The sequence below is a fragment of the Cheilinus undulatus genome, linkage group 20, assembly GCF_018320785.1.
Source record: "Cheilinus undulatus linkage group 20, ASM1832078v1, whole genome shotgun sequence".
NCBI lineage: Eukaryota > Metazoa > Chordata > Actinopteri > Labriformes > Labridae > Cheilinus > Cheilinus undulatus.
The window spans coordinates 17,097,492-17,119,838 of NC_054884.1; the positions used below are offsets into that span (position 1 = coordinate 17,097,492).

Below are 22,347 nucleotides of genomic sequence, written 5' to 3' on the forward strand. Positions count from 1 at the left end.
TGGTTGCTAGTGGGCTGGGACAGAGACTCGAGGAGGTGAGGATTTGTGGGGTTGTGTTGTTGTGTGCATGTGTGCCGTTGTTGATTAGCTAGATCATCTATCTACCAGAGACGGCTGACATCTCTATGTCTCAAACTGACACACATGAGGACCGTTTGGATGCATTTAGTGTTGGGTTTAATGAATCTGAGTTAACCATAACCATAATTAGACATAAATGCTGCCAATAACAGTATGTTAAAAGCTATCTATGCCTACCCTCTGCAATATTTGTAGAAAGTTTGACCTTTTATGCAGGAATAGTGTTTAAAAATATGGATTTTAAAATCTTATATTGTAAAAAATTAAAAGTAGTGGAATTGCATTTCTGTGCAGAAGTTTTTATTGAGTATGTATTTGCAATATCCTTGTTTTCCCAGTGAGATCCAGCATCCTGTCACCAGAGGGCCATGCATGTTGCACTGAGGCCACGGAGGTACAGTAAAGCTCAACAAACATTAAATCAGTGGCTTGTCAGTTTTCAGGATATAGAGAAATTATACAAAAATGAAGAAAAGGATGCTCATCCTTTTTGTCCATCCCTGCATTTTGCTTTAATTTGGCTTTATTAAAACAGGAACCTTGTGCTTTACTTTGACAGCAGATTGCAGTTTAACTCTTTTATTAATTTTACAAATAATGATTGTCAATATAATTTGGCTATTTTCCCTTTTTTTGTCAACTCAATCCCCCTCTTGAAAGTCAAAGTGAAAACATACTTCTACAAAGTAACGCCAATCAATAAAAATATGTAATGTAAAATAAGTGGCCGCATAAATTTTCGCCTCCTTTAAAGTGAATGACTTAATTCAACAGCGGTCCAGCCAGTTGATGCAAGAGGTCTCACTAATTACTGAAAGGAGGATCACCTGAGTGCAGTGAATGTAGTATAAAGGCATCTGTGTCTGGAAGGTAAAGTCAATGTTTATTCAGTATTCCTGGCTACCATTACACCATGAAGTTAAAAGAACACTCCAAGAAACTCAGAGAAAAATGTACTGAAAAGTATATATCAGGGATGGATACAAAAAATTCCCCCGGCATTCAGTTAAATCCAACATAAAGAAATGGAAGAAATATGGCACATGTGTAAATCTTCCTAGATCAGACTGTCCTCACAAACTGAGTGACCGTGCAAGAAGGAGACTAGTGTCCACCAAGACACCTATGACTACTCTGAAGGAGTTATGAGCTTCAGCAGCTGAGATGGGAGAGACTGTGCATAAAACAACTGTTGCTCAGGTTCTTCACCAGTCAAAGCTTTATGAGAAAGCTACTGTTGAAGAAGACTCAGATTAAATCTCAACTTGAGTTCTCCAAAAGGCACGGGGAAGACTCCATGATCAAGTTGAAGAAAGTTCTTTGGTCTGATGAGACCAACAAAGTGCTTTTTAGCCATCAGACAAGACGTAGTATTTGGTGGACATCAAACACCATTACCACTGTGAAGCACAGTGGTGGCAGCATCATGCTGTGGGCCTTTTGGCAGTCAGCCCTTGAAAGCTTGTAAAGGAAGAGGGTAAAATGAATGCAAAAGCTACAAAGAAATGGTTTAAAAAAAAACAAGACCAAAACAACAACAACGATGCTCTTTAGGTTAACTGGTGACTCTAAACTGTCTGTCTCTTAATGTCAGCTCTGTGATCAACTGGTACTCAGTAAAAGGGACTTCTTACCCAACAGCAGCTGGGATTGGCCCCAGCCCCCCACAAACCTAAAAGGGTTAAGCTGTTTAGATAACGCATGGATGGCTCTTGATAGCAACTCTACCTCAAACATAGACTTGTAATGTTTTGATGAATGCCCTGACATTTTTGATGAAACACAGATTGATAGACTAAAATAAATACTTTTCACCTGATCTGAGTTTTTGGCTTTATGGGAACTAGGAGAGCTGGAAATATTTTTCCAGCATTCAGCTGAGGTTGGCCATGCCATGTTTCTTTGGATAAGGGTTGGTGAGTTTACTGGCTTGATGAAAACGAGTTTTCACTCTCTCTGGCAGGGTAAAACTGAGACATGGAGCTCATATTTACAGTGACTAGACACATGCTAGAAAAGTGCATCACATTTCTGATATTTGTTTTTACTCCACAGGATCCTCATGGAATAAATTAGCTTTTCATTTCTTAGTGAACTTGTTGATAGCAAAGTCTGGTTAAGCTCCTCTGACATCACATCTGCTCTTAGTATTATCTAGATTCTATAAAAATGTAAAAGAAATTTAGCTGGTTTATTAGGATATAAATTATTTCAAAAGTCAGCCTGTGATGATGTGATGACCAATAAAAATACTCTGAAAATACAATAGATGGCATAGGTACCATTTTCAGACTCTGCTGCTTGAAAGTTTGTGGAAAGACTCAGCTCATTTGGAAAAATGAAAATGGTTCTGTGCGTGAAATTTTACTGTGCATGTATAAAATATTCCTTAATGAGTCAGATGCAATGTCTGAATCAATGTCTGAGAACGTGCACCAGTGTGGATCTAGTCAGAAAGCAAAACAAGGACTGTGGCAAAAAAGGCAGATATGATTCAGGGTAATGGCCATATGTTTTGCTGTATTTCTATATTGTTTGAAGTACTCTAGATGTATTTAAATCATAAATTTAGTCTTTAGGTGTTACATTTAAAAGGAGCATGGCTAAACTGTTTGCTAAGAGTGTTAATTTCCTACATTAAAAAAGATGCTAATTATGATTCATTTTAATTCATAAAAATTAGAAATGCTTGAAATTAAAAATAAGTCAAAAGTAATGGCAGAGTGTTGGAAACTGAAAAATAGTTGCTGGCTGCACGGAGATTGTTTGTTTGAAATAATGTATGAGTTAACTATTAGGGATTAATGCTTCAAATTGTTTGCCAAATGACAAATGTTTGAAATTGTATGCTTAAGGCATTGGATAAATTGTGGCAATGGATAGAAGTAATGACTACATGCACGAAATTGTTTATTTATAAGAATAGAGCAACAGAGGAAGAAATGACTCGCTAAAAATAGCACAATAATGACTTGCTAAAAATAACAGATAAAAATACATTTTTTAAATGGCTAGCAAAAAGTAATGACACATTGCTTTAAGGCACATTAAAGGCACAGAAGGAGTAACTGACACAGCAAGAAGAAAATGGTCACGTTTTAAAATAGTCTTCACAAACCAAATAAATAACTACTTTCAGGCTAATATTACATTACTCTAGATGGTGTTATATATAACTACTTGATGTTGTTAGCTCAGTCAATGTACTGTATAAATTTTTGACTAGTTAAGCTGAAGTTACTTTAATACATAAGTACTAATGCAAACATGACGCAACGGACCACAATGTCAACAGTTTAATATAAAAAAGTCAAAGTTAAATAACCTTCAGTCAACAGCCATGATTTATAACCCAATGTTATCATGAAAACTGGACTAATTCAGGTTAAAAAAGGCTGAGAACTACTTACATAGGCCTGCTGAATGCTGAGTGCTATGGCAATGAAGAGGTTTATCTGTATCTGTAAATTGTGCCCTCTAGTGGTTGCCTGGTGCTCTGTCTGTGCCTGTCAGTGTTGACTCTGCTGCTGCAAAGCCTTTGGGTGCCGGTTGAGATGACCAGGGATGAGCCTGCTGGGAGGTCACCTGAGGAACAAGGTAACTTATACACATGGTTATGAATTATAAAGTGGAAAAAAAAACACTTTCCTTGAGTCTTTTAACCACAAAACACTAAATTACTTATGAACCTAAACAACTTGACATTAAAACACTTCTAATTATGAATGAAATACATAAAAGATATGTGGAATAATACAATAAACCTCAATCAGATGAGATTTCCTCACACTAAGAATTTATTTGGGACATACAGCAGAGAGCTTGTATAATTTTTCTAAGATTTACCATCTTCTGGTGTTAGATGAAGCTTTGCAAACAGTATGTGGTGGGTCTGACAGTTGTGGTTTGTGGCCAAGATATTACCTTGTCCAATTCAATTGTCGGACTAAACTGTTTCTCTGAAGGAGGGTTTCTAAGAAGGCAGCAGACAAGGTTGTTTGGGTAAAAGCTTTTCCCCTGGTTTACATGTGGGGAGACAAATGTTGTCAACAATCTCCTCCAGAAAATATGTTTTTCCTGTAAAATCAGCATTCTTTTCTCATGCAGTAGATGAATAAATTAACATATTTTGGCACCACATCTCCCAGAATTCTTAACCTTTGAGTCACTTTGAAACACCAGCAAGCGTCACGGTTTTTGCTTAAGGGGAACTATCTAATTAACTTTTAATGGTTTATTTGAAGTTATAATAAGAAAATCTTTTTTTTCTCAAGTTTAATTAATAGTTTAAGTGTTCATATAATTTTGGCAGCCACTCAAAATGTAGCTAGGTATTTATCTGATGCAAATGCTGAATTTTTTTTTACGTTTCTTAATCTGAAGCATCTTAATTCATTACAAAAATGGATAAATCATCATATCAAACCCCCTTTATGCTTAAAGTCATTAAAAAGATGCATCCCGTTTGAGTTAATAATCCAACAGAACAAACTTCTCGTGTAAGACTCAGAAAATGTGGCTACTGATGAATCAGTTTCCAAACATAATCACAGACAATTACTTTTTATCTAAACTTCCCAAAACATTTCTTCTCAAATTGTTGGAAAATTGTTTTAGCAGACAATGTAACCCACGGGTACATCTCAGCCACAGAGCCACAATTGCTGTGAGCTTGGAGGGACCCACCGCGGCCTGTGTACACAGAGAAGTGGTTGTGTTGGAAAATATGTCACATGGGGGAAGCGGTTGGTCAGCAGTTAATCCAGCTCAAATTTATCAACAAATACTCTGTTTTCAACCAGGCTCTGTACAAATCTACTGTCTTACAAAGCCAAGGGACTTTATTTCCTTCTTTTTTTAAACTCAAAATAGTCTTTTGCTTTGAGAATATACTTATGTACTTATGCCTTAAGGAGTCGTAAAATATGAATTGGTCACTTAATTAGGTATACCTGTTCAGCTGCTCATTAATGCAAAGTCTCATAAATCACCTTTCCTCCCCAATCTGATGCTCGGTTTGAACTTCAGCACATTGTCTTGACATGCCATTATGCCTAAAACCTTTGGCTGCTGCCATGTGATTGGCTGATTAGATTTTGGGTTTATGAGTGGTTGAATCTGTGTATCTAATAAAGGGATCAGTAAGCATTTTAAGATCTAAAAACATTGATCTAAATTGTCTCATTCACTGGCAGACATACATTTTCTCTGACAGTGAGGAAGTTAGTATCAGTGGACTATTATGAAATAATGTAAAAACATAATTGTGTTATAGAAACACATGATAAGAAGCTTTACATGGCATATTTTCTCTCCATGATGTCAACATGCAGACACAATTTACACTATATTTTCTATCAGCTCATGCACACATCATGTAGTCATGTCATCCAGCTGGTATGAGGTTGTTTCAGGAGCACCACCTTTTCTCCCCCATTCATCTTTCATTACATTGCTGTCCAAAAGGCCCTGTTTGTGTAGGTAGTGATACGCTGACGGTCAGCTGTACAAACAGAGATAAAGTGACATCATCAGTTGGTGGGATTTTACTGCGTATCATCGGTTTCACCTTTATCCCTGAGGGATCCTTCAACTCAACCCTGTCTTCCATAGCAAACCTTCACTTTACAAAATAAAAAAGCTGTTTTCTATTATAAGTTATACATAGCCTAGAGACGTGAGAAATACTTTGATGAGGCAAGTTTGAGTTATGATGCTCAGCTGATGAGGTATGGTTGGATATTTGAGTATTTATATTTTATAACTTTGCACTTCCTGTAGTTATGAGGTTTTGTTACCTGAAGCTTCAAAATATTTTGTTCACTCACTGTAATTGATTTATTCCGAAATGTTAAAGGGGCTCATATTGGTCTTTTCCTGAGGCCTCTAAATTATTAAAACCTCCCTTGTTGCCAGGGGCAACGGTTTGCCTTGGGTTTAGGATGTGTGCCCTGTGTACAGAGGCTGTAGGCCTTAAGGAAGAGGGCTTTCAAAAAGTAATAGATAACACTCTGTCCATTACTGCATGTGACTCTCTGCTTACTACTCCTGCCCTCTACAATAACGGCCCCAAAATATATATTTTAAAAATTGGGACATCTTATGAGCTTTTGAAAAGCACACTCAGTGTTTCTAGACTTTTGGCCGCACATCCACCTCATTCCTGGGCATGACTTCCACTACCTTCTGTCTCTGAATATTGAAGAGGCACTAATCCTGATTATAAGAGTGACTGGGAGATTAAAATGTGTGGCTGTCATCTGTTACACCTCGGCAGGTTAATGTGATTATTCCCTTTCCATTTGACTATTAAGGGATTAGAGGACAGTATGACGACATGGCCTTGGGTATCATAAAAGCATATTTAGCTAACTTTATTAGCTATCAGTATTTACATAGTAATAAGGTCAGTCACCTTTGGTTAAAAGTGGTGGGACAGGCCCAGTCAGTGCCTTAACATCTCATATCGATCGGCCTGGGATTGAGTTTCAGTTTTGTTTGCTGTGCTGTTAGCTGAGGGCTAAAGCTAACAGACTCTGTTATCTATTTTAACACAAGTGTAGTTGAAAACAGCATAAACACTAGCATTGATACTTACAAATGTGTATTCACAAACTGAAGTCCCTCATTATTTTATTAATCAGTCCATCTTTCAAAAATTTTTCTTTACTAAAATACCTTGGTTCACAGCACAACAGGTAGGCTACCAGAACACTGCATGAATATTTCAGGACTTTACAAAAACACTTATTAACTTTATGGTAGGGAGTAATGTTTTCTACATACATGATCATCCTCTGTGCTGTTTAATTTTCATGTTCCAGGTCAGCGTGGTCTCAACTTCAGAAAGCTGGCTCTTCGTCTGGAGGCTTTGAGTACTCAGGTGCAGAGACTGAGCAGAGAGAGAGACGTCACCAAAGATGATCTCAGCCTGTTACTGCAGAGGTATAAAACAACATCAAAATAAGAGCGTTAACCATGAGTGCAGATAAATCTTGTCGCATTAGTTCATTCAGTGTATTTGTTTTCCAGCTTCAGGGAGAACCAACAGGGCTTGGCCCGCCTGGTAGAGAGGGAGCTGAAGAGAGTGTCCCAAAGGCTTGACCAGCTCAGTCGTCACCATCATCTTCATGAGTCCCACATGCCGACAACACATGATGACCTCAGACCACACACAAGTAATGGCCTGACTTTTTTTTAAAAGTTTTTCATTCATTTTCATTCAGCACATATGACATCACACAACATGATCTTGGAGTAGGTTTAACACAGGTGAAGCAAAATGATCAGTTGGTGCTTCCACTGATATGATAGTGTTTTATCCATAGTTACCAACACCAAGGAGGCTTTGTGATGGGGTGGGTTTGTTCGTTTGTTTGTTCGTTTGTTTGTTCGTTTGTTAGCAACATAACTCAAAAAGTCATGGACGGATTTTCATGAAATTTTCAGGAAATGTCAGAAATGGCATAAGGAAGAACTGATTAGATTTTGAGACTGATCTGGATCACCGTCTGGATCCAGGAATTTTTTAAAGGATTCTGTACTATTGGGAGATAGGGCTAATGGCAGAGGTCTGCGCTGTTACCACTTTACACCAGGAGATGGCAGACATGAGTAACTTATTCAAAGTTTTGGAGTTTATAGAGTTTGAAAGACACACACTGGGTCGAGGAGACAGGTCAGAGCGTAACAGAGAGAAAGACAGCAAATTGTAACGAGAATACCCACAATGCTGGGAGGAATAGAGGAATATTCACCCTCTGCCATGACTTCCACACGTAGCGAAGCAATGCTTTGCTTCACCGTGTCTCCACCCCACCGGGGTGGGCGTAATCTGTGAATTAGATTTTGGGAGTCATCCAGATCCCCGTCTGGATCCAGGAATGTTTTTAAAGGATTATTCACTATTGGGAGATAGGGCTGATGGCTGAGGTCTGCGCTCTCTGAGTTCTTTTCTAGTTTTGTATGCTACATTTTTGTTTAAGAATAATTATGGGTTATCACAAGTAGGCAGCATAAAACATGAATGAGATACAGCAACAGAACAGCAGTTTCTGCGAGCAGTTCACATTCTTCGACATAACATCCAGCTCTGAATGTCTACGCTCAGTTTCAGATTTGGGTTTTGCCTGTGCAGACTGCATTTAAAGTTAGAGGTGTAACCAATATGGAAACCAGAGAGCTGTCTATGAGCTGAGAGGAGACGGAAAATCAATCAGAGCCATTGCACAAACATTGGCCATAGCCAGTGCAACTATTAGGAATGTCCTGAGGAAGAAAGAAGCCACTGGTGTACTCAGTAACAGACGTTGAATGGGTAGACCAAGCAAAAAACATCTGCTGTTGAGGACAGAAACACTGTAAGAGCTGTAAAGAAAAACCCTAAAACAACTGTTAGTGACATCAGCAACAACCTCTAGAGGGCAGGAGTGAAGGTATCACCGTCTACTGTTGGCAGAAGACTTCATGAACTAAAGTACAGAAGCTACACCAGAGGATGCAAACCACTCATTAGCAAGAAGAACAGGAAGGCCAGGCTGGAATTTGCCAGAAAGTACAGAGACAAAGCCAAAAAAAACTGTGACAAAGATTTATAGACTAATGAGAAAAAGATTAATCTTTAACAAAGTGATTGAAAGGCAAAAGTTAGGAGAAAGATGCAGCAAGATAGTGGCCCAAAACACACTGCCAAAACAACAAAGGAGTTCATCCGGGGCAAGAAGTGGATGTTTTAGACTTTCCAAGTCAATCTCCAGACTTGAATGCTATAGAGCATGCATTTTACCTGCCAAAGAGGGGACTGAAGGGAGTAACCCTCCAAAACGAACAAAAACTGAAAGAGGCTGAGGTGAAAGCCTGGAAAAGCATCACAAAAAAGAAGAATGCAAAAGTTTGGTGATGTCAGTGGGTCCCTTGGTGCAGTTATTGCAAGGAAGGATTTGCAACTAAATTTTAAGTCTTATTCATTTTAATCTATTTTAAGTCTATCTGTTCCAATACCTTTACTCACTTTAAAATTTGGTGTTCCATTACAAATAATGCTATCGTCTAATCTGTGTGTCAGATTCAGATGTAAACACCTGGGAATAATAGCTGAATTGGTGGCGTGGAAAAAACGGATTAAAAGAGGAAAAAAGGGGCAAAACTGGCTAAACTGGTTTAAAAGTGGTAAAAATGGGCAACAGGAGGCAAAAAGTTTTATAAAAGTGTCAGAATAGTTACAAAAAAGGGCGAAAAGCTGCAAAATAAGATAAAAAGGAACAAAAAAAGGGGCAACAATGGTTTTCGAGTGGTTAAGGCGCGCACCGTGTATGTGGGCAGCTGGTTCGAATCCAGCCTGTGGCACCATTTCCCGTATCTCCATCTCCCTACTCTCTTGCCTGTTTCTGAGTCTATCCACTGTCCTCTATCTAATAAAGGCACAAGGAGGCCCAAAAATAAATCTCTTAGAAAAATAAAAAAACAATGGTTTTAAAATGGCAATAAGAGACGAAAGTTGCAAAAATAAGTTAAAAGCGGCCCAAAGGGCGAGATATGGGTGACAAGTGGCAAAAAGTGGCAAGAAAAGTTGGCAGAAATGGGTTATAAGATTCAAAAAAGGGCAAAAAACAGTAAAGTTGCAACACAAGTGGTGAAAAGTGGCAAGAATTGGTAAAAAAGTGGCAAAAAGAACTGGCAAAAAGAACTGGTATAATTATTTAAAAATGTGGTAAAAAGGGTTTAAAAACTAAGGAATTAAGAAATTAATTAATACTTCCAATATCAAAACTCAATAATAGTTTGACACACTTTATGGCTCCAAAATGAAGTAACTGTAAACCAGGACGGATGCTATCACCACTGCTACTGATTCCTCACACAAAGTGTTCAATTGTCCATCTTTGTAGGTGCTCTTCGCACTGGCATATGATCAAATCAGTTTCTTTTGTGGATATGGTGCAAAAACTGGGCAAATTGTGGATGCTTAGTTGGCACTAACCTTGGTACGTTTAGTGCGTTCTCTTAATTTTTGTGAATCTGGCCCTAAGATTTTCTCCTGTTTCAAAATGCAACAGTACAAAACAAGTGTGAGTATAAAACAAGAATATACAGTGCTTAACAAATTTATTAGACCATCACCCAAAGTAAGGTTTATGCCACAGCTGCCCTAAATTAACAGCACTGGTGATTACCAAAATCTTTTTCTATGTTTCTGCAATGGTTAATACACCAATATGTAGAGGCTCTTTAACCCAAATGATATTTTTAATACTGGAATATATTATTGTTATCCATGAATTTTTAAATGTACTGATTTACAAAAAATTGAAAAAGAATAGTAAAGCACATTAATATTTCTTGATTAATATGTCAAATTATAGTTATTTACTTGCATTCCTGAACAGAAAAATTAGTTTTAGTGGTTGAATGTTATGTTTGATTATTTTTTTAATTCTCAGAGAAGCCCAGTGAGTCAGCTCAGACTTGGGTATAAAAAGATGAATTCAGTTTGAAATTCCTCATTCCTGTTCAAAATGGTAAAACGTGGAGAGCTCACTGAAAATGAAAGAGTCCGCATTAAATCACTTCATGATGCTGGATAGTCTCTGAGGCAAGTATGACAGGTGGTCTAATAAATTTGTTAAGCACTGTATGTAACATAGGAGCAGTAAGTTTTTTAATTTATGTAGAGAATTCGGTGTGAAAATTCTACATATTATTCCTTTAACTGTGAATATAATTGTAATGACTTACCACTAACTAAACCTGTAGAGGCATTAGTTCATCCTCACAGAGGTTTCTAAGGTTAGAATAAGTTTGATGGGCAGTCAAACCCAGACAGAATGGACAAATGTATTTGTCTCTCATACATAAATCTAACCCAGTTCAGCAGTGAATTTACTTTTCTATATAAATAGGTTTATTACACAAGCCTAAAGAGTGGCTGTAGAGTTATTTCAAGGTATAATATGCTTTATGTTCTTCCATACCTCACTGTTTCCAGCTACAATAATTGGCACATAATTGCAGAACTTCTCTGTGGTTTACTGCTGCGGTAGAGTGACACTCAGAGCTGAAGGCACGGTTCAGAGACTCAAAAGAGGTTAACCACACAGTGAAATTAACAAGCTGTGATAATGGAGGGTGTGAAGGGGGGGTTAAAGGGCGATGGGTGCAGGTGGTTATGGGGGATGAAGTCCTTGAATAGAAGTTTAAAAAGTCCCTTAAAGCCTGAACCAATCTTCTGGAGGAAAAAAGTTTATGTCTTTGCTTCGACCCTCCTGAGAGGTGTCAGGTGAGGGTCGGGTTATGCACCCGGTTGGTTGGCACACGAGTATCTGTGTGTGTTCATATTTGTGTGTGAGCATTTCTTCCTGAAAAAAGCCCCGACCACACAGACGCTCTAAAATACATGTCGACATGCACACACTTGTGATATGTGCCACACGCATACACATAAACACACTTTCCCATCACCAGCCTGTTCGCCCCTTAGCCCTGTCCTCTCACATTACCTAACACCCATAAAATACGACCGATTTACCCACAAGTCCTTTCACCAACTTGTCCACTCATATTCCTGTTTTTGCAAGGGGAGCACTTTTTTTTTCTTTTTTTCTTTCCCTGTAGTATCACTGTTTTCAAGCTTTCACACCTCAGCTATGCCTTCAGGTTTTTCTTATCTTTTTTTCTCTTTTAATAGGTTGTTTTACAAAGTTAAGGACTGTGTGTTTTGGCAAGGCTGGCATTGTAAAATGGGGTATGTTGGGTGGTAGGCAGGTGGGTCAGGTGTGTGTTCATTCCAGTTGATTGACATTGGCTGGAGATGGTGGTGGGAGACTTACAGGAAGGGGGCCTCTGAGAACACACTACCTCTTATACGCACAGCAGCACCATACTCAGAGCTGATGGCTGCTATTCATAGTGAATTTTTCAGTCAAGAGGCTGTATATCAAAGTTATTATCCTCTGTTCTATATGTTAACTCTACAGTGTGACTTTTCATTTCTTCAGGTACAGTCAGGGAAAAAAGAAGCATTCAAAACGTATGTGATCATTAATGTCTCACCCACAGGGCCCAGTGAGAAGTGTGAAGTACCAGTGGATCCTGCATATCCACTGTGCGCAGAGAAAGTAGAGGTAAGAAATAGTTAATATACTGTAGCATGTACAGTGTTGTAAAAAAGTGTTTGCCCTCTTCCTGATATTTGTCACCCTAAAATGTTTCAGATCTTCAAACAGATTTTGATATTAGACAAAGATAACCCAGGCCTGATTACTGACTGACCTGTTGGATCAAGAAATCCCTTAAATAGAACCTGTTTGACAAAGTGAAGTAGGCTGAAAGATTTCAGAAAGCAACACATCATGCTGCAATCTCAAGAAATTCAAGAATAGATGAGAGACAAAGTCATTGACATCTATCAATTTGGAAAGGGTTACAAAGCCATTTTCAAAGGTGCTTGGACTCAAGTATACCATGGTGAGAGCCATTATCCACAAATGGAGATGACTTGGAACAGTGGTGAACCTTCCCAGGATTGGCCAGCCTACCAAAATTACTTAAAGAGTGCACTGATGATTCATACAGGAGGTCACAAAAGATCCCAGAACAACATCTAAAGACCTGAAGGCCTCACTTGACTCAGTTAAGGTCAGTGTTCATGACTGAACACTAACAAAGAGACTGGGCAAAAATGGCACCCATGGGAGAGTTTTATGGCCAAAACCACTGCTGACCTAAAAGAACCCAAAGGCTCGTCTCACATTTGACAGAAAAAAATCTTGATGATCCCAGAGACTTTTGGGAAAATATTCTGTGGACTGATGAGACAGAAGTTGAACTTGTTGGAAGGTGGTGTTAAAAGGTGATGGTCGGGGGCTGGTTTGCTGCTTCAGGACCTGGAAGGCTTTCTGTTGTTGATGGAATGGTAATCCTGCTTTCTATCAGAAAATCCTGAAGGAGAATATCAGGCCATGAGTTCATGACCTAAAGCTCAAGCACACTTGGATTATGAAGTAGGACAATGATCTGACACACGAGCAAGTACACCTTTGAATGGCTTGAAAAAAAATGAAGGTTTTTGAGTAGCCTTGTCAAAGTCCAGGCTTAAATCTGATGGAGATGCTGTGGCATGACCTTAAACAGGCCATTCATGCTAAAAAAAACCTCCATTGTGGCTGAATGAAAACAATTGTGTGAGGAACAGTGGGCCAAAATTTCTCCACAGGGATGTGAAAGACTCATTGCTAGTTATTGCAAATGCTTGCCTGCAGTTGTTGCCACCAAGGGTGGCACAACCAGTTATTAGGTTTAGGGAGAAATGACTTTTTCACATTGGGGCAGGTAGATATTTCCGTTATCAAATGAAATCATCATTTTAAAAAGTGCAGTTTTTAAAATTGCTTATTTGTAAATCACTAAGACTTTTATTGTTTGAACATCCCTCAGTGATCTCTTGTAATTTGTTGAGCTGAAAAAGCAGTAGCCTGCTCATCACAATTTAAATATGTGGACGAACTGTGAGCTGACAATAATCAAATAATTTAACTTGTTATTTTGATCTAACTTGTGTCTTTTTGTCAGTTTCTGCAGGCTCGATGGCAGGCTGACCCCTGTTATGCCTTCTATGGAGTAGATGGTACGATCTGCTCCATACTGACTTACCTCAGTCAGATAGAAGACTTCTGTCCTCCTCGACTTGGAAGGAACAGCTCTGTGCTGCCCTGGCATCAGAAACCTCGCTCTTATATAGAGAAGGTGCGTCCTTATAAGGCTCCCAAAGTATCAAAGCAGAAGCTCATGTTGTACTTGACTATAATGCTGTTCTTTCCACCCTTCTTCTTGCGTCTTCTTTGAACTGAACAGGCTGAAATTCGCACAGCTTTGACTCCTCTGTATGAGGTCATCAGTGACAGCAGTAGTCCTGCCGTGAGCTTCATCCAGTCCAGGGTGGAGAGGATGTCTGACCGCTGGATACAGGCCGGCCTGAGGATGAGACAGAGTAAAAACAAGACAGTCTCCAACAGGATGAGGGTAAAATCAGCAAGTCAACTCCACACGCATTAAGCAAACAAATGTTTAAATGCACAACTTATAGAAAAGTTCTTGTTCAAGGTTTTCAGTGAGTAAAACAATTTGTCTGCTGCATCACTCTCTCCCATTATAATTGCCATCATTCATTTTAGAAATTTCATGGGTTTGGTTTTCAGAAAACAACCCTGATAAATAACAGTCATTTTCCTTGTACCAAGTATTTGATTAAAGGCCACTGTACTTCAAAGTGTTTCCTATGAGTCATAAACAGCAAATCTAATTCTCTCAAAATTTAAAAGTGTCCTAATATTCACTATTCTGTGTTCAATAAAGATCGCTTTTAGACATAATACACCTTTCTCCCACCCTTCAGGTGCTGCTGTATCCCGGCACTCTGTCTGGAAGTGTTGGTCAGCGTTTTGAAGCCCTGGTGAACAGAGGGGGTCCTCTGGGAGAGCTGGTCCAGTGGGCTGACCTCAGTGCCTGTCTGACGATCCTGGGACACAACCTCACCTTCAGCACCTCACAGGAACAACTGCACAGGTTGAAGTCAAAGTCCCATGACACCAGGCACAAAATCAGCTTTATTAGCATTTAAAGATCTGAATTTATTGATCTAGTCAGGTGACAGGTCTATAGATAGAAAAGCAGTAGTTTGAGATGAATGTGGATGAACTTTCAGTAATGTGGATTATGTGTTTACTGTGATTGGTCCAGTCTGATTGGTGCTGCTCCAGGCAAAGGCAGCTGTCCAATCCAGAGGCCCCTCATCTTTGACCTCATCTACACCGACTACCACGGCCTATCTCACCTCCAAGGAGCCATGGGACTGGCTTTCCTTCATTACAAGTATGACCACCATTTTCAGATTTATGCTTTTATTTGACCCCTGTGTTCTAAATAATATATGTTATTTTGCCATTTACTTGGCTATACAGCCCCTGAGTGCTACAATTTACGAAGGCCTTCTTAAACCCACGTACTTTTTCTAATCAAAGGTAAACCAGTGCATAATGTAGCTAGGTTATTATTGTCTATGAACACTTCATTTCCTTTTTAGTTGCTTAGTATGGCTGATATTCACTGTTGTGTAAAGACACATTGCGATGAAAATGTTGAAACATTGTAAGTAATCATGTCCTAGAAAAGACAATTGATCCATGAGAATTGGATACTGCTGTGTGCAGCCAGTGGTGTCAATAAAGTTGCAGTGGTGAGCTAAATACAAAACTAAGTCCAAGTATTGATAGTCCTGGTCAAACATTACTCCATTACAACTGACATTTGAGTACTTGAGCTTTGCTTTAAAATACTTCAGTATTCAAACTAAGTGCAAAAAAATCTCAAAATATTATATTGCCACAATGCATGACTGCAGTCAAGAATACATGGGTGTACAGTCTAAAAAAATAAGACAGGGGTAGCTGCAGATTTCAGAAGCCTGTTCTTGCAGACCATTACCATGGTCTTCTTTTTAATTTAACTTTATTTATAAATAAAGTCTGGCGGTTATAGTCATTTAATAACTACATTGCAAACATTACAGACAAAACAGCATTACATAAATGGAACACATAAAAGGCTGGATGTCTAATCTGGGATTAAATTATGTACAGACCTGTTTATGAAGTAGTTACATTAACAGTGGCTCACTGTTAGCTTCTAGCTAGCTAGTTAACGTTACTAAGTAAGACAGCTTTTAAGACAAGTATTTAAGACAGCTTTGGCTAAGCTAACAAAGCTAAAGTAAGCCACCGTTCCCATAGCTTCTTCTAAAAAACTTCTTAAAAGTTTAGAAAATGTGGCATTATCTAACTTAGCTAATGTAGCTTTTTGTGTTTTAGCTTTAGCTAAAGTTAGTTGAATAGCCATGTTATGTTATTCAGCTTAGGTAGCTTACTTAGCTTTGCTAGCTCTAGATGCAGCTATGCTACATGCATAGCTTGTGTAGCTAATTTAGCTTATGTAGCTAATGCAGCAAATGTAGCTAATGTTACTTAATTTTATTTTTTATTTTAGCCACATTAGCTATGCAGCTACATTATTGGTGTAGCTAATGTAGCTTCATTAGCTTTAGCCTTAGCTAAATTAACTGCATAAGGGTATTTTCATGGAGGACACACTTTTTTTTCCTGGAAGCAGACTGTTTACTTGGCTTTATCAAACGTTTTTTTTTTTTTTTTTTTTTTTTTTTTTTTAAATTTTGCAGGTCAGGTTTTTGACTTAACATTTGGTGTCCTAAACCCACTTTTTTTAGTTTCTACATTCAGGCCGTGAGATCCTAAACGTACGAAAATAGCCTGGCAATTATATAACATAAAGTCACATTGGGAACCTTAAATACTAGTTGTATCCATGGAGTAATTATTTAATCTATTAAGCTGTAGCATTTAAATGATGACTACATTTTGTGCTACACTGCAGGTGTCGCTTCAGGATCCTGGACTCTTTTGGCACTGAACCAGCCTTTAACTTGGGCAGCTACGCACGAAGCAGAGGATACAGAACACTGTGGGGCAGCTGGACCCTGCAGCCTCTGCAGTACATGACCATGTTCCGTAAGTTTGTGATGGATAAATTGTGTCTCCTTGTGCATCATTGTGTGTAAGGTCATATCTGTGAAGTTACATGATATATACACATTAGTACATGCTTATATCTAGCTCCTGCAGCTCTGATCCTTCACACACACTCCTCTAAGCATCCTCACACTGACAAGAATAATAGCTGAGGTTACATGAACTTGGTACTTAGACAGAACTTTCATTGCAACACCTCCTCCTGTCATCCTCTCTGCTCCGTCAGGGGATGGAGACAAGCTGGACACACTGGGCCCAGAGCCATCCTCCATGCCTCAGTCTGGATCTTTGTTTATTTGTCCTGCTGAGGAGAGAGAGGGCGATGGCTGTTAGCTGACTAAGGAGAGGAAGTTTGAGAAAAGAGCGGGCGGGTTGTTTATGCTTCTGTTTTGAAATGAAGAAGGAGATAGTTGATCACCGATACAAAAGATTCCCACAAACTTCCCATCAAACCTTTAGGTGTTGCAAAATCTTGATCATATCTTGAGCCCAGACAGGTGTAATAGACAAGTGGTGACAAATGAGGCAAAAAGAGGAGCAGAGGGGGGAAATTCAGAGCTGCATTAAGGGTCATTGAGGGCAAATCTCAAATATATCGAGACAGAAGAGAAACACAAACGCATGCAGCTGTTTTAGAGCTAAAATCACATTCGCCCATACCTTTGCTGGCACATTCCTTGTAAAGTTAATACTCATCCTTCACACCTTCTTTGGTATGTCATAGGGCAGCAGGGTGGCAGCTGCCTATCCAAACAGCCACACTAAGCTCTCATATAAAAAGATTTCTCATTTCCTTTACCGGTTTATTTTATACTGCACAGCAGGTTCTTCCTCACTCGCAGGATTTTAATCTTCACTATTTTAAACTGAAATATTTTAGCTTTTTAATCATGTCTGACCAGAAGTTATGCTATCTACTCAGTGTCCACTCTGAGTGGAGAATGAGCTGATTTGATTTTTTAGGTCAAAGGGCAAACACCAAGGTAACTGGGTCTCATGTTCCTGCTCCCTTGTGAATGTGATATCTCAGGAGGCTTTTCTATAAACTTAGCTCAAACTTTCTCTGTGACACAAAATTTAACTGGCATTAAATTATGGATTCACAAAGTTAAAGGTCAAGGTCACTGGTCCTCATTATAATCCCTTGCTTGTGGATGCAATTCTCAAGAATGCTTAGAAAGATTTTCTTCACACTTTCTAAAAAAAAAAGTTCACTCTTGGGGAAGCCAGGCTTTATAGTTTTCAGATGCCACCTGCAACCAGAGAAAAGAGATCAAAGGGAAACTGATGAGCATTACAACTGCTTATTTTACTTACCTGTAAAATAACTGCTTTATCTTTTGTCATCTCCAGCGCATACTCCAGATAACTCATTCCTTGGCTTTGTTAGCGAGGAAGTAGCGAGAAGGGAGTTGAGAGAGGAAGAGCTGGAGCCAGAGAGCTATAGGAAGGACAGGATAGCCGTCATCTACGGCAAACAGGACTACATGTGGCAGGTATAAAGCTTGAAAAATGCCAAGAAGGCAGGTGCATGATTTTCATGTACTATTGCAGGTTTTTGCTGATATAGCTAGTTGCTCTTTGTCAGGTATGTGCATGTTTGTGTCCATTTATATAATAGGGTAAATCTGAATATGTTGGGCTGATTAATGAAGAACTGGAGACCCATGCAACAGTCTACCAGCTTGCAGGACATGCCTCTAATCTGCCCAGCTTCATCAAAAATCACGGCCTGCTGACTCAGGAGGACTTTCTACGGCTTCTTCGCAGAGCCAAGGTAAGACAGAAGATAGAATAAAGGTTTGAATACAGAAAACCTGAATATTTCAAGTGCATTCAAGAATACCCATAAGGGAGGATAAAGGGGAGAGCTTTCTGGGGCCCAGCCAACTGGGGGGCCCATGGAAGTCAACAAAACCATGGTCCATTGTAATGTCAGTCTGTGATAAGCATATTGTATCTTATTTATTTATGCTGTAGTACATTTTCAAAATGTAAACCAACTTTCTTGAAACAGACATACCTTTTTTATATGTAATGTAAACAACATGGAGGGGCACACTGAACTAAAGCATTTGAAAGGTTAATGTCAGACTTTATAGCTAAGCCGTAGGGTGCACAAACATCAGGATACCAGAGACTTAAGTAGAACGAATTTAAGTTACTTAAAGGGAAAAAATAACTGTAAGATAAAATCTAAAATGGGCAAAAATGGGTTAAATTGGCAAACATGGGCAGAAATTGCTGGTGAAAAGTGGTGAACGAGTGGTAAAATGGGTTCAAAGTAGCAAAATAAATTGAAATATTCAGAAAAGGCTTTAAAAATGCAGAAAAAGGGATACCGAAGAAGAAAGGGGCAAAAACGGGCAGAAAAAGTGGTGAAAAGCAGTGAAAAAGTGGCAAGAAACAGTTAAAGTGGCAGAACCTGGCCGAACATAGCAGAAATGGGTTTAGAGTGGTAATAATTGGGGGTAAAAATGGTGAAAAGCTGTTAAAAAGTGTCCAAAGTTGGTTTAAAATGACAAGTAAGGTTAAAAGACGGAAAAACAAAGATACGGCTGTAAAACGGGGTAAAAAGGGAAAAAAGTGGCAAAAACTGGTTAAAGCAGCATAAAAAGGTTAAATGTTGCAAAACTGGGTTTAATGTGAATACAAATGTGAAACAACAGAAACAGTGATAAAAGGGATTTAAAAGTGGCATGAAAAAATATCTTGAAAGCTTGACACACTTAGACAGGATGCTAGCACCAATGCTACTGATCCAAAACAAGTGATATCATCAATATATCACATCTGGGCAGGGCCCATTCTCTGTTTTTTTTCTGGGGCCAGAGAATTCTGTGAGCAGGCCTGAGTACATTTATTGTTTGTTCATTCTGCTTGATCTTCTTTAACTAAGGTTTATACTGGATCCTAAGTAAGATGCAAACTCAAATGTCTCTGTTCACAGGTGTTTGTGGGTCTTGGATTCCCCTATGAAGGTCCAGCTCCCATCGAGGCGATAGCTCTGGGTTGTGTTTTCCTTCAGCCCCGGTTTGACCCACCACACTCTGCAGAAAACAATGACTTCTACAGAGGAAAGCCCACCTCAAGACAGGTCAGTTACTCTTCAAATTTTAGTTTAAAATGTCATCCATTCTTTTTCAAATCTAAAACAGCAGACACCTTGTCATTGCAGATCTCCTCTCAGCACCCTTATGCTGAAAGCTTCATTGGTAAACCTCATGTGTGGACAGTAGACATGACCAACAAAACAGATGTACGGCAGGCGGTCCAAGCAATTCTGCAAACACAGGTGGTGACCAGTGAATCACAGAACTGCAGTCATACTGTATATTAGTGTACACAGTTTTTGATATGTGTGTTTTTGTCAGGTGAAGCCCTTCACTCCTTTGGAGTTCACATGTGAAGGCATGCTGGAAAGAGTTCACAGTTATATCACTCACCAGGTAAAAAGTTGTAGCTATGTTGGGACAGATTTGTTATGGTCTTTTGTGTTGTGCCTTACCTTTATTAGATCCCTACGGAAGAGGATAAGGGCCACTGAAAAAATAAATTTTGAGAAGAAATTTTTTTTTAATTTACTCTTGAGAAAAAAGTCAGAATTCTGAAATTATACTCAGAAGACTTTTACCTCAGAATTAAGACTTTTTTTTCTCAAAATTATGACTTTAATCCAGAATTCTGACTTTGTTCTTAGAATCTGGACTTTAATCTCACAATTCTGACTTTTTTCTCAATGAAAAAAAACAAAAATTCAGTGGCCCTAGTCCTCTTTGTAGATCCCTGTTGGGTTTTCATCTTGCAAATATGGCACAGTGATTTATAAAGTGTTAGAAATACAACCCCAGTTCTAATGAAGTTGGGGCACTGTATCACCTGTAAATTAATAACAATAGAACAAAAAACATATGAGATGTTGAAACTTAGACATTTTAACATTTCATGAGAAATATTAGCTCAATTAATGGCAGCATTTAAAAAAAATAGGGACAGGCAACAAAAGGCTTGAAAAGTAAGTGGTACTAATGAAAAACAGCTAGGAGCATTTGCTAACTAATGAGGTTAACTGGCAGCAGGTCAGTAACATGACTGGATATAATAGGAGCATTTTAGCGAGACAGAAGAAACGATGGGCACAGGTTCACCAATCTGCAAAAAAACGTCTGAAAATAACATCAAATACTCCATTAAAATTAAAGTTTGCATCAAGTCACTCAGTTCTTTAGTCAGGTGGATGTTGTGCGGTTTAAAGTCTGACTGAGTAGTAAATCTGGTAAAGTAGAAGATTAATTTCAAGAGTATTTGTGACACATGACAAAAGAGACTGTTTATTTCGTGCTCCCTTTTTGTAGAACTTTTGCACTGAATCAGCTCCTACTTGGCCTCCTGAAAGTGCTCTAAGGATTCACTTGGGTCCCCTTGGTCAGTCATGTGTGAGCGTATGTCGGCGGTCCTCCCATGTATGTGAGCCTGCTCTGTTTTACCACCTGAACACTCCTGCTGCATTCACCAGGTGAGAAATTGGCAGGTACACATGGATAGAAATCTGCTCTAGAACTTCTAAACTAAAATAATAATCTGAAATAGCCATTCACTAAAGTCTTTGTGTGAATTATAAGTACTTTTTTCCTGCTTTATAGACTTGGCATCAGCTGCTCCAGCACAGCGCAGGAAGCCAACCACCTGTTTCCCTCTTACAGCCCTTGGGGTCGACACTGTGGCCTCCAGCAGGAGCCTCTGCTATTTAGCTGTGCCGGCTCTGACCTGTCTCATCGGAGGTTGTGTCCCTGCAGAGCTCACTTACCTGGACAGGTGGCTCTGTGCCCTGACTGCCTCTAAACAACACTGAAAATAAAAAAAAACTCAGGAAATTAAAAGAAGGGGTGAGGATGACAACAGTGCCAAAGAGCCATTTGCAGTGCATGCTGAATGGATAATAATTGACCAAAAATTGTCCAAAGAGACACACATGTTCAGCCGATGTTCTGAAAAGCTTGTGTTTATGTTCGGGCACCTCAAACCGAGAAGAGTGAGTATTTCTTATCCGTTTATCATCATGTGGGTTTCAGAGTGAGCAAAAAAGAGGACGCATCTATGACTGCATACAAGCTTTTGCTGCCCACAAGCTTGTTTGTAGCCATAGATGCGTCCTCCTAAAGTTTCCACCCCTGAATTGGGACTTGGCTTGTTTTTCGGCTCTTGTGGACTTGTGATTTGTCCAGGGTGTAACCCCACTCTACCCCAGTGGCTGCTTGGATTGGCTACAACCTTCTACAACCTTGAATGGAATAAGGAGCATCAGTAATTAATGATTTACATATCATCCTATGCAAAAAGAAATGTTTTGAATGAAGCATTTTTTCAGCCCCAATTATCTGGGGGAATTATCATTTTCAGCAAACTTGGCCTTTAGTATTCAGTCGTCTTTCAACACAGTATAGGACACAAAATGTGCCAACAGGGTAAAAGGTACTGTTGTGAAAATATAACAGGGTGCTTCCACTTTCTGGATATACTTTTATTTGGTTTGAAATGTCATTTATTGATTGGGAGACCAAACGTTGTGACTGTAGTTTCAAAAGTACTTAAACTGTTGAAGAATTATGATTTCAAGGCTTGGTGTCTTGTGTTTGTAGCTTGTCCTTGATCCCTTTTGCAAATAGTCTTT

The 22,347-nt window shown here is 39.0% G+C and overlaps 1 protein-coding gene across 1 annotated transcript; it reads left to right on the forward strand.

Moving 5' to 3' along the window:
- The first annotated feature begins 449 nt into the window (after nucleotides 1-449).
- On the forward strand, nucleotides 450-21,518 carry LOC121528805 (alpha-1,6-mannosylglycoprotein 6-beta-N-acetylglucosaminyltransferase B-like). The gene is made up of 17 exons (XM_041816415.1): nucleotides 450-475; nucleotides 3,563-3,678; nucleotides 6,906-7,026; nucleotides 7,114-7,259; nucleotides 12,136-12,200; nucleotides 13,648-13,821; nucleotides 13,930-14,097; nucleotides 14,471-14,640; nucleotides 14,815-14,946; nucleotides 16,522-16,655; nucleotides 18,030-18,172; nucleotides 18,298-18,453; nucleotides 19,627-19,773; nucleotides 19,855-19,971; nucleotides 20,051-20,125; nucleotides 21,032-21,192; nucleotides 21,320-21,518. The coding sequence occupies exons 1-17, from the start codon at nucleotides 450-452 to the stop codon at nucleotides 21,516-21,518; spliced, it is 2,250 nt and encodes a 749-aa protein (XP_041672349.1).
- The last annotated feature ends 829 nt before the right edge of the window (nucleotides 21,519-22,347 follow it).